The sequence below is a fragment of the Clytia hemisphaerica genome, unplaced genomic scaffold (genome assembly GCF_902728285.1).
Source record: "Clytia hemisphaerica strain Z4C2 unplaced genomic scaffold, Clytia hemisphaerica genome assembly, whole genome shotgun sequence".
NCBI classification, from domain to species: Eukaryota; Metazoa; Cnidaria; class Hydrozoa; order Leptothecata; family Clytiidae; genus Clytia; species Clytia hemisphaerica.
Window position 1 is genome coordinate 2,175,413 of NW_027103286.1, and position 13,333 is coordinate 2,188,745.

The 13,333-nt window shown below is 35.9% G+C and overlaps 1 protein-coding gene across 1 annotated transcript; it reads left to right on the forward strand.

Moving 5' to 3' along the window:
• The first annotated feature begins 2,517 nt into the window (after positions 1-2,517).
• On the forward strand, positions 2,518-13,121 carry LOC136806787 (protein Wnt-2b-A-like). Its single transcript, XM_067063368.1, has 5 exons — positions 2,518-4,645; positions 8,555-8,787; positions 9,106-9,410; positions 11,671-12,033; positions 12,390-13,121. Exons 1-5 carry the CDS (start codon positions 4,584-4,586, stop codon positions 12,627-12,629), a joined length of 1,203 nt encoding a protein of 400 aa, XP_066919469.1. The 5' UTR covers positions 2,518-4,583; the 3' UTR covers positions 12,630-13,121.
• Positions 13,122-13,333: the final 212 nt, after the last annotated feature.

Genomic DNA, 13,333 nt, shown 5'->3' on the forward strand with positions numbered 1-13,333 from the left:
GGAAAATTATACTTTCATTCTACTTTCAGTCCCCGAGGAATTTTCTGACTTGAAAACAATGGAGTTCAAATCCCAAGCCATAAATATCAATCCTTCGAGTTTCAGTCTGTTATTTTTATTTTTACCCCCGCTGGCTGAAAAACTACCGAACTTCGACAGCAATGTCAATTTTTGGTAAAAATATTGACGATTGATGACGTAATGTCAATACATGACGTAATTAACGATTGTGGTCAATATTTTACACGTTTAGGTATTCGAAATCGTCTCATCTAGCCGACATCCGACAAACCACTTTTCCTGACCGTTACCACATACTATTTCAACGAAACAGGAATAATTTTCTTTCAAAAAAAAGCAAAAATACAAAAGTTACACCTCTGAGGGGATGAAAGGTTTTCTTTGGAGGGGTACCGTGTTTATATATGAGCAACTATGGTGGCCGTGCATGGTCAAAAATTGGTGTTTTTAAAAGTGCATACAAATTTTACAAATTGCTCCAAACTCTACCGCCACTATTTTCTCCCGTAAACCACCGTTATGACTGTAAAATCTGCACATATATATTTCCCACGTTTACTATCCCTCTAACGGAAGATAGCATTGTCTAATACTGTCAGTGCACTCCCTACGGTTAATTTCCCTTTGATCTTTTGCACAGTACCATACGCAATGTCTGTAAACCGTTTGTCAGTACCGAGTTTATGCGTGTGTGTTTTTCTGCGACGGTAGACAGTAGACGGTAGACCAGTAAACCACGTCGTTGTATTTCGCTGGAGCTTAAGCTTCCAATGGGCTCTATGTCTATATATGATCACTGAATACAAATGTCTTTCCAAACCACTCTCCCGCGGCAATTTCTATTTTTTATAAGAACTCTTTATTTACAAGAACTCTTTATAAGCACTATTCCCGCGTTCCTGTGTCCAAGGAAAGATAGACGCTTGCTAGTCTACTGCGATGGATACAGTAAGGTTTAGCGAGCATCTCACCAAAAACTGGGATTTTTTGATTGCGTGGAAAAAACGCGGGTGACGTATAATGTAGCGTGTAGTGACGTATAAGCTAAGTAAGGTTCTAATTTGGCTACATTCTGACTGACCGAGGGCGACGGTGGGAAATCAGCACTTTTACCGTCCTCGCTTTTCCTCCCTTTACTGTTCTTAAAAGTGCAAATACATAAACTCGCTAACGGTTTAAGGGGGGAGGATGTCTCATCTCACATGGGCGGGTTGGGCGATGAACGAAGTTTTGCAATTTTTGCACTTTCTAAACACCATAAGACGCTTAATTTGATAAAAACAGGTTTTGAGTTAACATTTTACCCTGAAAAAAAGGTGAGTGAACCTGCTTTTGCTGGTCAAAACTGCAGGTTATTCCAAATCGCTTCAGTCACTTTACAGTCCTCAAGTGTTGGCGGGGCCAGTGTCAGTGCATTAATAAACAAATGATAAGCTTATGAAGATAAATGGCTAGGACGATGAGTTCAGCGTTTAAAAAGGATGAAGTAAGGGTCAATCAAGTTATTATAGTACAATTGAGCGTGCTATACTGTACCATTCACCAGTCATTACCGGCGTACTTGCTGCAACAGAAGACGCAAAACAAAATGGAGATGCATTACAGATAAACAGTTTGGTATCAAAATATCATTCAAAAAGGAAAACAAAACAACAAAATAGTGGTCTTAAAATAATCCGAAATTACGGAAGTGCATACCGTCTGAAGTGTTGTATATAGAAATGTGGCCGCCAGCACCTTTTTATCTTCACAGATATCGTATATAAAAACATAGACGATGCTATCGTCCGTTTGGAGGTCAGTAAACACGGGAAAGAGTTAGGGCGTCAGGGCGGTTTACGGGGAAAGTGGCAGTAGAATTTTGGAACACTGTGAACATCTCCGCCACTGCTTACTCCACCCGGGTTTATCACGCCTCTCCTAAACTATTCCCTTTTTTAGTGATCTTGTGTAGACGATAGGATCGTCTAATAAAAACACTAGATAGAGCTAGTATGTCTTTTTCACGCAATTGCAGTTGCAGTAAAATAATGGGCCATCTTTGCACAGGCCTCAGTAGTAGAACACAGCTCGGTACCAGCAACTGGTATGGCGGGAATGAGAAGGGGAGAGAATGGTCTTGATTGATCGTATTGCCGGCACCGAAAGATGTCGCATTATTTTCCTTTTGCCAGGAGCAGAGAAGCTCTATCTGGTGTTTTAAATGAGAAATCTATGGTTGTCTTTTAAAAGTAGGGGTAATTTAACAAAATGGTAACTAAGTAGTTGTAGTTGGAAATGAGTTTGTTTGCTAACATTTGTGGAGCATGAGAAATAATGGTTGTTCTAATTGTCCGTTAACAATGGGGCCTTCATCAATCAATCATAATCAATCAATCAAATAAAACATGTAATGATCATTCAAACAAAAGATATTTGAAAGGGGGAGATGTAGAAAAAAAAAATCAAAAAAAGCACCATACCTTATAAAAAGCACTGTGTGTCATTGTAAAGGGTGATTAGTTCATGGAGTTCAGGAGAGTATGTTGTCGAGTAGGCGGAATTTCAGTCGCTTGATTTCAGAGTGATACGATTAGATTAAAGTCACCTTTTGTTTAGTGATTTGTCATTTTAGTAAGAGGGAAGGAGGTATTACTTTTTTTATATATGGGGTATCAAATCATCTTAACATATCAATCTTCATTAGACTTTGTTTTCATAACTGGTTAATGTTAGTAAACCTTTGTATCTTTTGGTATAGTATTGAAGGTTCCGTAAAAAAATCGCTTCATCCTGTTTTGTAGGGTACAAGAAAATCTCCCAGATAGATAGGGAGGCTCGCCTTTGATCTATTGATATGTAGAGTAGCAAAGCTATTAACAGTAATTTGCTTTGAACAAATTCTCCGTGGACTTTTAAAGTGCGCGTTTTTTGTTGTATGAAGATCAGAGAGAAATGATCATTGTACATTTTTGTTAATTCTAATGAACTGATTACGCGTTTTTTTATGAGAACGTCTAAAAAATTTTGAAGCCTTCATATGTTCTTGAACTTTTTGAGAGTCTTAAATTGTTCTTAAAATGTTCTTATTTTCACCATTATGTGAGTACACTAGAGTAATTTCCCGAGAAATCGGGTGTTTAAGAGTCCGCAAAATCTTAATGTTCTTAACTTGTTCTTTATATTTTCTCATCGAAGCCTTATGTTCTTATGTAGTTTGTTCTTATTAAAAAAACGTGTAATCGGTTTCGGCGACATCAAAAAGTACAAACAAACTCTCATGATTGTTGAGAAATCGTTAATTCGGAAAACTTACAAACGACAATGATACTCCTTGGCGTAAGAAAATTAGCGGCAGTACGGAATACCAAGGTCGTTGGTTTTATTTTGTTGTGGAGAAAATAGACTAGAATTTGTGGGAGAGTCGTAACAAACACTCGAAAGGTTTTAAATTTGATATTTGGATATTGATTCTGTAACATGATACACCTCACGCCCACGCACCTTCCAAAGAATAACCAATGTGTGACAGCCTGGCGCGCTTGAACTCTTAACGCTTGGACACTTGGGCGCGTCACTAAACAGAATTTTGGATTGCGAGAGAACATATAACTGGTTACTCGGAAACCGTTAGGTTATCGGAGTTTGCGATCATTAATGACAAATACGGATATAATCTTTTCCGTCGATGTTAGCGATTTAGATTACGTTTCGAAACGGAAAAGTAAGCGACATAGAGTTGAAATTATTCTTTGAAGCCTTTAGCTTGTAAGTTTTGAATTTGTATTGCAAATGTAGTGGAATATCTGATGAGTCGAGCTTTTAAACTTATTATAGCTTATAGACATCATGAAATCACCAGGGGTGACTAGCTTTACATAATGCGTCCATACAATGACAAATAGATACATATCTTTCTGATTACAAACTTGGAAGTTTGGTGTGAATTTTTCGTTCAAAATACATTTCACCCGCATGGTAGAAAATGTAGAAAAACAGCAGGTTTATAAAGAATTGAACACTAAGATTAATTAACATTGCTGCGTTAGAAATGTTTCTTAATGTCACTACTTCATCGATTAGATTCAGACGATTCCCCTCTTTGACTCTTACAATATTACGATACTACGAGCTAGCATGTTCATGGAACTAAACAAGTATTGGCGAGAGTAAGCTTTATACAGTTGCCGTTGATGCTCTCTAATTCGATTTTCAAGGGGAATTTTGGTAGAAGAGAGTTGTTTATGAGAGTTTCTTAGTGAGGGTGACTTTCAATAGTATCGAATAATGGAGCGTAGCAGATAGGAAAACGTCGAGTTGTAGAGGGTCAACTGTACTGTAAGCTAGCAAAAGCATGTCAAGTTTATAATGACATCTTGCCAAGTCTCATAGAATTTATTTATTATTGTCGAACTTTCAGATAAACAAAAACAAAATAACACAAACAAAAGGTACAAGATACAAATAAAGCATTTCTTCTACGACGACCAAGCAAGTGAATAAAGCAAGGAAGTGTATAATTTGAATGGTCACTGCAACAAAAGAGATACTGTAGGAAGAAAACCTATACGAATTGATGAATAATGGTTTGGTTGAAGATTGTGTTGTTCTTGATTCTCGTTCAAACTGTTAGTAGTCATTGGTGGTAAGTTGATATTTACTTCCGAGATGAGAGAAAGTGAAAAAGAGCACAGATTTAAGACATTTGATACACTATTTTGTCAATCATCCATAGCGACCTGGACACTCTTGAATAAGCAATTATCTGCCTCGAATTATCCGGTTCAAAATTTTAGGCTGTAATACAGTTGTATTGACAAAAATGAATGGATTGATAGAGTCAGAAATATTTACGAATGATATAGTTCAAAGTGAATTCGATATAATCTTTTGCCCTTGATATTATGGAGAAAGAAGTTTTGAAATAGTAACAAGAGGTTACGCACACTCAAGCAAAGTTTAATCTTATTTCGAACAATTTTCTTATCAATATCTGTGTAAAGAGGGACACCACAGAGACACAGTGGTGTGGTATAGAAGGATCGTACAAAAGAAACAGTTGCTTTTTGATTTCTTCTCCTCCTACCTAGTATCAAGGAAATGAACAAATTCTCATATCAAAAATCGAAAAGATATACACTTTCTCTTTCTAGATCTATAATACAATTAACCTAGACCACCCTAGGCCACTGGCGTATTTTTCTATTGATTTGACTTTTATAATGGGCGGGGTTTTCAATGATTCGCGACATGCACTTTTGAAAGTCTAGCCTGCTTGATAACGGGAATTTAAAGTTTTTGGCACGAAAAAACGGAAATCGAAAAAAGCTTTTACAAAACAGGTTTCGGCTTGCTGTACTTGAGATTTCGACATTATTCCAATTTTTGTTTTCCGTTATAATGCTCCCAGTACACTTTGTTATTGTTTTGATATCTTTCACGATGAGGTCGGAAATAGTTTTCATTTTAACTCCTACCCTAACTTTTAAGGACTTTGTTTACCATTGGCCATGGATTTTGTAGTAGTGACATCAACAGTATGACAGATTGAGCTTACACGGTCAGATTTAATATCAATTTTCATATTTTTCATTATACTTAAAGTTAAAGTTCTTAAAGTAAAATAAGAGATTAAGGCACGCCTTTAGATAAACCAAGAATATGTCTGATAAGGATAGTTACTGTACGACCGACCAATCTATTTCAAAAACAGTTTGTCCTCTCAGTACCTATATTCCTATTGTTTAAAATATATCAAAGCCTGACGGAAACCAAGATTTGTCGAGTGCGATTTCAATCGAGTTAAAATCTTTCTCAAAAAAACTCATGATTGTGATTTGCGGTCAAAGGACTTGCGATTGTTTCGGAATGTGGAAAAATACCATAAGGTACAACCCTCTTTATTGACACTCGTTTCAAACAACCAATTATATCAATATCTAGATTTGTGATTATTTGGTAATTTAAGGTCCGTTTTCTATAACTTGAAGACTTAAGGGGTAAACCAAATTAGTTTGTTAAAGATGTCTCTCTCTGATTCTCCAATCTACTGTATAGAATATGAGAATCTTTGTGAAGATTTAATCAAGTTCATTCTTGAATAATGTCCGTTATATCTCCTTTCATTCTAATTTTCGGGCACTTTCTCATGCAGTTGTTTTAACGTTTTTTAAACAAACAAACAAACAAACAAGCATCGATGATAATGTAGGTTTGTAAACACATTCTGGTTTTTTTGAGAGATAGCAAAACTAATCTTCGATACAACATCACTTATAAGCACATAGGACTGACAAAAACTAATGATTTTGAAGTCACACATGACTTTGGGTGAACGAATAGAAGTTTCCTATAAGAGTATATCTCTACAGAACAGAGTCAGAAATACCAAAGAATCAACACATCAATGGCCTTCAAGCTGTCGAATCCGATTTAACAGAAGTTTAACGGCTATAGTAGGATTCTTTTAAACGAGGAAATATTCAACCTAAGCCTGCTGATTAAGCCGGGAAGCTAGTGATCAAGTGATCCATTGAGCTTAAGTCAGATTAAGAGGCATGCTTCATTAATAACAATTTAATAGAAGGAGAACAAAACCATTTTATGTGACACTATGGACGAATTAAGTATTTGATATCTATTAGTTAATTGTGTACACTGCATGAGGTCTAAGGGAATATATTGATATGGTTATGATAGTAAATAAATGAGACCTATTTAACAAATCTGAATCAATTTATCTGAGAGAGTGTATCATGCATTTGTATTGAATAGATACTCGCCAATTTACGCAATGTCCTAGTCTTTGGCTATTTCGGCTATCGAATATTGACAGTGGATATAAATGATTTTTACTAACTATAAGAAATCGATATACCTTAAAGGCACTAAAAGAGAAACAAACCCAAATAGAGGTTTTACCGTTAAAAATAAGCAAGAAGTTGATAATATTTTAGAGAAAAAACAAATGATTTTTAAATATTAAGTCTAAGCTTAAAATCTTAGATCGAGTTCTATTCTTAAAATGTTCTTAAATTTCAGTAACGAAAAAACAAACCTTTTAATGAAATTCCAATGAACTGAGTGAATAGAGCTAAGGAGGTCGCTAGGTGAGAGGATGACAAAACCTCATGAAAAGAGAGGAAATTGAAAAACTAACAAAATGATATCATCATTTTTTTGTAATTAATACGAGACTCTGCCACACATGTGTATAATACAGCACGCGACCACTGACCTTCAAAAAAACTTAAACTAGATCAAGTTACTCGAATCTTAGTCAAAAATAATTTCTGACAACAATTACAAGACGAAGGGAGTTAGCTTTCAGACTGATTGTAGACTGGGAATCCAGTCGTTTATAACGTTTTTGTTGAAAGCGGGAAATTTTTATGTCGGGATATGATTAAAATAAACGACTGGGCTAAGGTGGTTTCCGTAGCTTACGGGAGTTCCAGCAGGGCCCGCAGATTTCTGCGGGGTGAGAAAACAATCATATACAACAAAATATATAAACAAATAAAAATTTCAGCCAATGAGAATTTCTAAGTGAAAGAAAAAAACAACAAACCAAAACAAACAAACAAGACCCCTGAAAATGTTACCCAAGAACATGAAAAAAGAGAATTTTTATGAAAAGTTTGTTGTGCACAAAATATTCTAGACGACTATATTGATGCTCCTGTCAAATTTCTACTTCCTATTTTTTACTGAGTTAAGTCGTCTAGCATGCTAGACTAGACTGATTGCCACTTAATGTGGGACAATTTTTCGAAACAAAAACAATGTCTCCAAATAAAGTTTTCTAGAGAAGGAAATACATGCACGCCAGTCGTGGAGCGATATCATGCGGGAAAAGTGAGCATAGGAAGAAAATTTGTCGGTGGAAGGGGCGGAAAACTGTTAATCAGCACCCTCCCATCAACGTTTGCACGTTCTCCTACGCAGCTCCTATTTTAACAAACGCCAGGCGCCCTTATGTTCTCGCTCTCCGACGCGATTTTTTCTAGTTATAAGGGAGAGAGAGAAATCTTTAGGGTGTGGACACTTGTAACTGTAACGAAGGATAAAAAAAATCACCCACAAAAACATACTTATATTAATGAATGATTTCTGTAAAATACCTGTGGATAATTTGTGACCTTAAAAATAGAACATCGAAATTACCAACCTCCCACATGAAGGCTCGCCGCAAATCTAAACTTTTTTGAAATTAGTAGTAACAAAAATTTTGTCGTACATAGAATAACGAGATATGCTTCAGTCAAAAACTGCATCAGTAAATAGACGATATTAAAGGAATCTTGCGAGAAACTTTTTATGCTTAAAATGCTATTCTACCGCCATGACTGCCACCTCCCCCCCCCTTAGCCTCCACTTACTTTGAACTAAACTATACAAAAAAAAACTTTATATTAAACTTTGAGGCTTAAAGAAGGTCCTAACGCTTTCAAAAGTTTTAATTCTTTCTTAGTCTTGGTTAAACGTAAGCATCATGTTCTTAAAGAAATGGTTCGCTAACAATCTACAAAATAGTATTCTCAATTCTTTCCAGGTTGAGCTCTCAAGTTTTCACCGTCGGATCAAATGGAGGTTGCAATAACATAGCTGGTTTAGTGAAAGAACAAAAATCACTATGTCGAAAATATCCAAAAATGATGGAGGTTGTTGGACAAGGAGCTAAGCTAGGTTTGCAAGAATGTCAGCACCAGTTTGCAACTTCAAAATGGAACTGTTCACATTTGGATCAACGAAAGAAAGGATTACTTGGCCTGCTCACCAGTAAAGGTACAACACATTCAGTTGTCTAGTTCGTAAACCTATGCTTCCTATAAGAACAGAACAAGTGTACAGCTACTAACAGCTACAAGTATATACTGTTAGCGGATAATGAAAAAATATTCGTTCATTCAAAAGTTTTGAAATGATTTTGAGCCCAGCTGGCATTAGAATCTCACCTCGTCCCTGTGTATCCCAGGCTTTATTTACGTTACTGGTAGACGCCAGAGGCGTTATTAGTAACCATCAAAAAAAACTATAATACAGAGGGAACGAAGTTGTCAGAATCTTCGATTTTTAACCTCTTTCTAAAATCTACTTTTCCAGGTAACCGTGAAGCAGCATTCTTTCAAGCGATAACGTCAGCCGGTGTAGTCTACAAAGTGACTCGAGCGTGCAACAATAATAAATATTCTGCCATATGCACTTGTGAGAAAAGACATGGACCCATACCCCTACAGAACAATCAGCCACTCAAAAAAGGTGAAAAGAGACCATCTTTCAAATGGTTCTATTGCAATGATAATATCAATTTTGGAATGAAGTTTGCGGAGAACTTTTTGGACGCGCGGGAAGTTGGGAATGATGCGCGTGTCCTGATGAATAAGCAGAACAACTTAGCTGGTAGAGCGGTAAGTAAAACTTTATCAGGATTTATTCATGATATTCATGAAATAATATTTTCAATGGAAACACCCCAGTTTTCACCAGTAGTGGAAATTTAAGCTGTAGTAAAATTGTTCAAAGTTTTTCGCCACTGATGGCAAAAACCGGGGTGTTTTCCGAAGAAAACATTCGTAATAAATATCATGAGTTGAGCAACTCTCTTTCGCAGTCTCGAAAACTTAAAAACTTTCTTTATTTTTCACGTTCAAATAACGTATAACTTGTAACAATAAGAAAATAATCTTGATGACCGCTAACTGTTAAAGTTTGGTACCGCTAGAAAGATCTATTCTTTTATCATACCAACTTTTGAATCAGGGCACAAAGACTTAGACTTAAGACTGAGTAACTATATTAAAATGTGCACAGCAACAAAAAAAGTCGTCATAATTTTGAAGTAGCGAAGAGAGAAAAACTCTTAATTCAATCAAGAACATTTTCTTCAGGGTAATCATGCCAAACCAAAACTTAATCAAACTTATGAAACAGTTTTTTTTACAAATTCAATGTAGTTGCCAATATGTAATAGCCTGAATACGCATGGCATAATTTTGCCGTAGTAATCGAAAGTCTCCTGACTATAAAGAAAAGAAACAAAGTCAAAAAAAAAATTGCTAGAATTCCAATGCAAAATAGTTTGTTTGATTATAATGAGTCATGGGTAGTTTGAGGATGACCAAAAAGGCTGGACTTCCAATCACTAGCACTTCATCATATTTAGAAAGTTTGTCCGGAGAAAAACACAGGCTGAATTATTTTACTCATCAGTTCATCATCAAATGTAAATAGATATTTTTCTTTATAAAAAGGTCAGTGCAACAGGGAAAATAAGGCAAATCTGGAATCGCCAGGTCAATCACTAAACAGTGGGTTCGTTTGTCCCAAAAGTGAACCTGAACACAAACTTTGAAATCTACCAAGTACCCTAATTTGAGCAAACGCGACTAGTAAATGACGTCAAAACAATATCCATCTCAAGCCCATAACGACCATAAGACGTCAGATAGACGTCAAATTAACTCTTTTTGACCGCCTAGGTACAATAGTAAAAAAAAAGGTACTGGCAAAGAAATAATACTTCAAATAAGAGCGGCGGTACTAAGTTTTCTTTCATAATAAACATATCGGAAATAAATTATCAGGAAAATTTGGGGTGACAACCAGCTGGCGTTAGATCGAAGCAGGAAACCCTCCCAGAAATTAAAAACAGATATAAAAAAAACAGCCAAATTGGAAGTGTATTATTTATTCCTCTGTCAGCGGAAACAGTGTAGGGTTTGTATATTTCCCGCCATCACTCATGCAAAGGTAACGTTTGCAAAGGAAAACATTAATATGATAGACGACCACCTAATGACATCCTCTATCCGAATCTAATTTCCATAAATGGAAAGATAGAGAGAGGTTACTTTTATGAATACATGACTAATTAATTTTGGTTGCAACGCAAGTTTCCATAATCGAACAGGACAAGAAAACGCCCTTTTCTTATAAGCTATAGTAGAGCCTCTTTATCTCAGAGCTCTATAACTCGACTCGAACAAGCTTTTTCGTCCCTTTTGTTAGCAATGCATTATAAACCTTACTCCTTATGTCGAAATTTCCTTAACTCGAACAAATTCGTGTTCCCTGTGCGTGATCGATTATGCAGACTCAGCTGTATCACATATTTTCTATCAAATATTCCCTTCAGGTTAGCTTAACTTTTCCAAATTGACTATAGAAAGTGATTACAAACAACTTGAATACAAAACTAGGTGGTGGTGAATAAATTGAACATTTCTGTGCAGTTTTACTATTTTACCTTTTGCGATAACGTTTAAGCCTAACCGAGCTCTAAAAACGGATATCTCATAGATTCATTGAATGAGACAAGGAATCTTTCCCGCATTACCAGTTCAATAGATTTTAATAAAGAGGGCGATTATTACTGACTAATCGAAAACCAAGATGCTAAAAATGGTTTAACACATTATTAAGTATCACATTATCACATTGCAATAATGATCTTTAATTAACTATTATGCATCTTGAATCAAGCACTTAAAATAGAACAAACAGTACCCAGTACCGTGCTGAGTCAATCCCATATTCAAAATTCAAATTCAAACGAACCAATACCGTGCTGAGTCAATCCCATATTCAAAATTCAAATTCAAACGAACCAATTCCGAACCAATTCCGTTATAAAAAAAAGTAATTTTCATCAATTAATTTTGTTTTCAGGTTGTTAAATCCTTAATGACGTTTGAATGTACGTGCCACGGTGTATCTGGAGCGTGCAACGTCAAGACATGCCGGAACTCGTTACCAAATTTTTACCGAGTTGGGGATTACCTTCAACAACAGTATCACGGTGCGATATTCGTGACGTTGGATCAAGTCCGGAACATAATTACACCACGGAATCCGGGCGTCAAAGAACACAGTCCTAAGGATTTAGTTTATTTAGAAGAATCGCCAGACTATTGTGAGGTCAATATCAAGGAAGGTACTTTAGGCGTGGCAGGTCGCAGGTGTAACAAGACATCACCGGGTCCTGATGGTTGTTCTGTGATGTGTTGTGGTATGGGACATCATACCAAAAAGGTAATAGTTTGAATTCTTCCAGTTAAACGATATTAAACCGATTTCTTTCAGTGTAATGATAAAAAGCTAAAATTCAATTCGTGTCCATAAATTGTTTTTAAAGGTGTTTTTCTTGGTCTATGGTGTGATCCAGAGTCGACTCTCGCTCATTTAAACTTTTTACTTTTTAAATGTTTCTTTAATTCGACCTAGCGCTCAGTCACTGTCAACCAGAAATCCTCAGGAAATCTTTTTTAGATTTCAAGTCGGGTTTCAAACTAGGGAGAGTTACTGTATGTTACGAAATTACAATGTTATCAGAGGGTAGATGAAAAAGTTTTGTAATGTAAATATATTATACTTTTTCAATTTATCAGGTTTGGGTGGAATCGAATTGCGACTGTACGTTTATCTGGTGTTGCAAAGTTCAATGTCAAAAATGTCGGTCTCTTCAACAACAACATTTCTGCCGTGCTAAGAAGAAGAGAAGAAAAAACAAAAACAAAAGACGCCGGAAGAACCGTAACGGAAACCACCAAATACAACGGGACGAACCGTCAAACCATATCATGGATAGGAAAAAACGATCAGTAATGTTACGCGAATACCTAACCTAAAGAGGTGGCTACAAGTAGAGAAATAAGGAGACGAAAAGGAAAAAGTGGGTGTGCTCAGAGCCTTAGTGTTGGCCGGCAACGTGTAAACAATGACTTTCATTCTTTCCGGGAATTTGGCCCCCTGATGAATTTCCCACGTAGAAAGCGGTTACACAAAACATCCGATTGAATAAACGAGACTAAGAGAAGGAAATTTGTGGTTAACAAAGACAAAGATAATGACTTAACCAAAAAGGCATAAAAATGACATTATAATAATGACAAAATAATCTTAAAATATTCGATGTTAATAGTTTTGATTTGAATATTCGATGGAGACGTGAACAAATTGTAAATAATATATAGTTGTTCTGGATGATGAACTTTAGATTTACTAGATACTTGGTGAATAAAAAAACGTAAAAGATTTTAACCCTGATATTTTGTAAATAATCTAAGATGACTCATGATAAATATTTGTTGGTATAAAATACACAAATAACCACAAGAAAATATCTTTGTTATCAGATATCTTTGTTTCATGACCCCTTCCAAATAACAGTTTAACAGGAAAAACTGGTAATATTCTCTTGAGAGACATCACTCCGAGAAAGGTTATGAAGTTTGCCACTGACTAGAATACCTTTTACTGTTGTTTTGTATAAAATTCCCATTTCCACACTAAGATTCCTGTCACTTTTCCGGAATCTTTCCGCTATTTTATC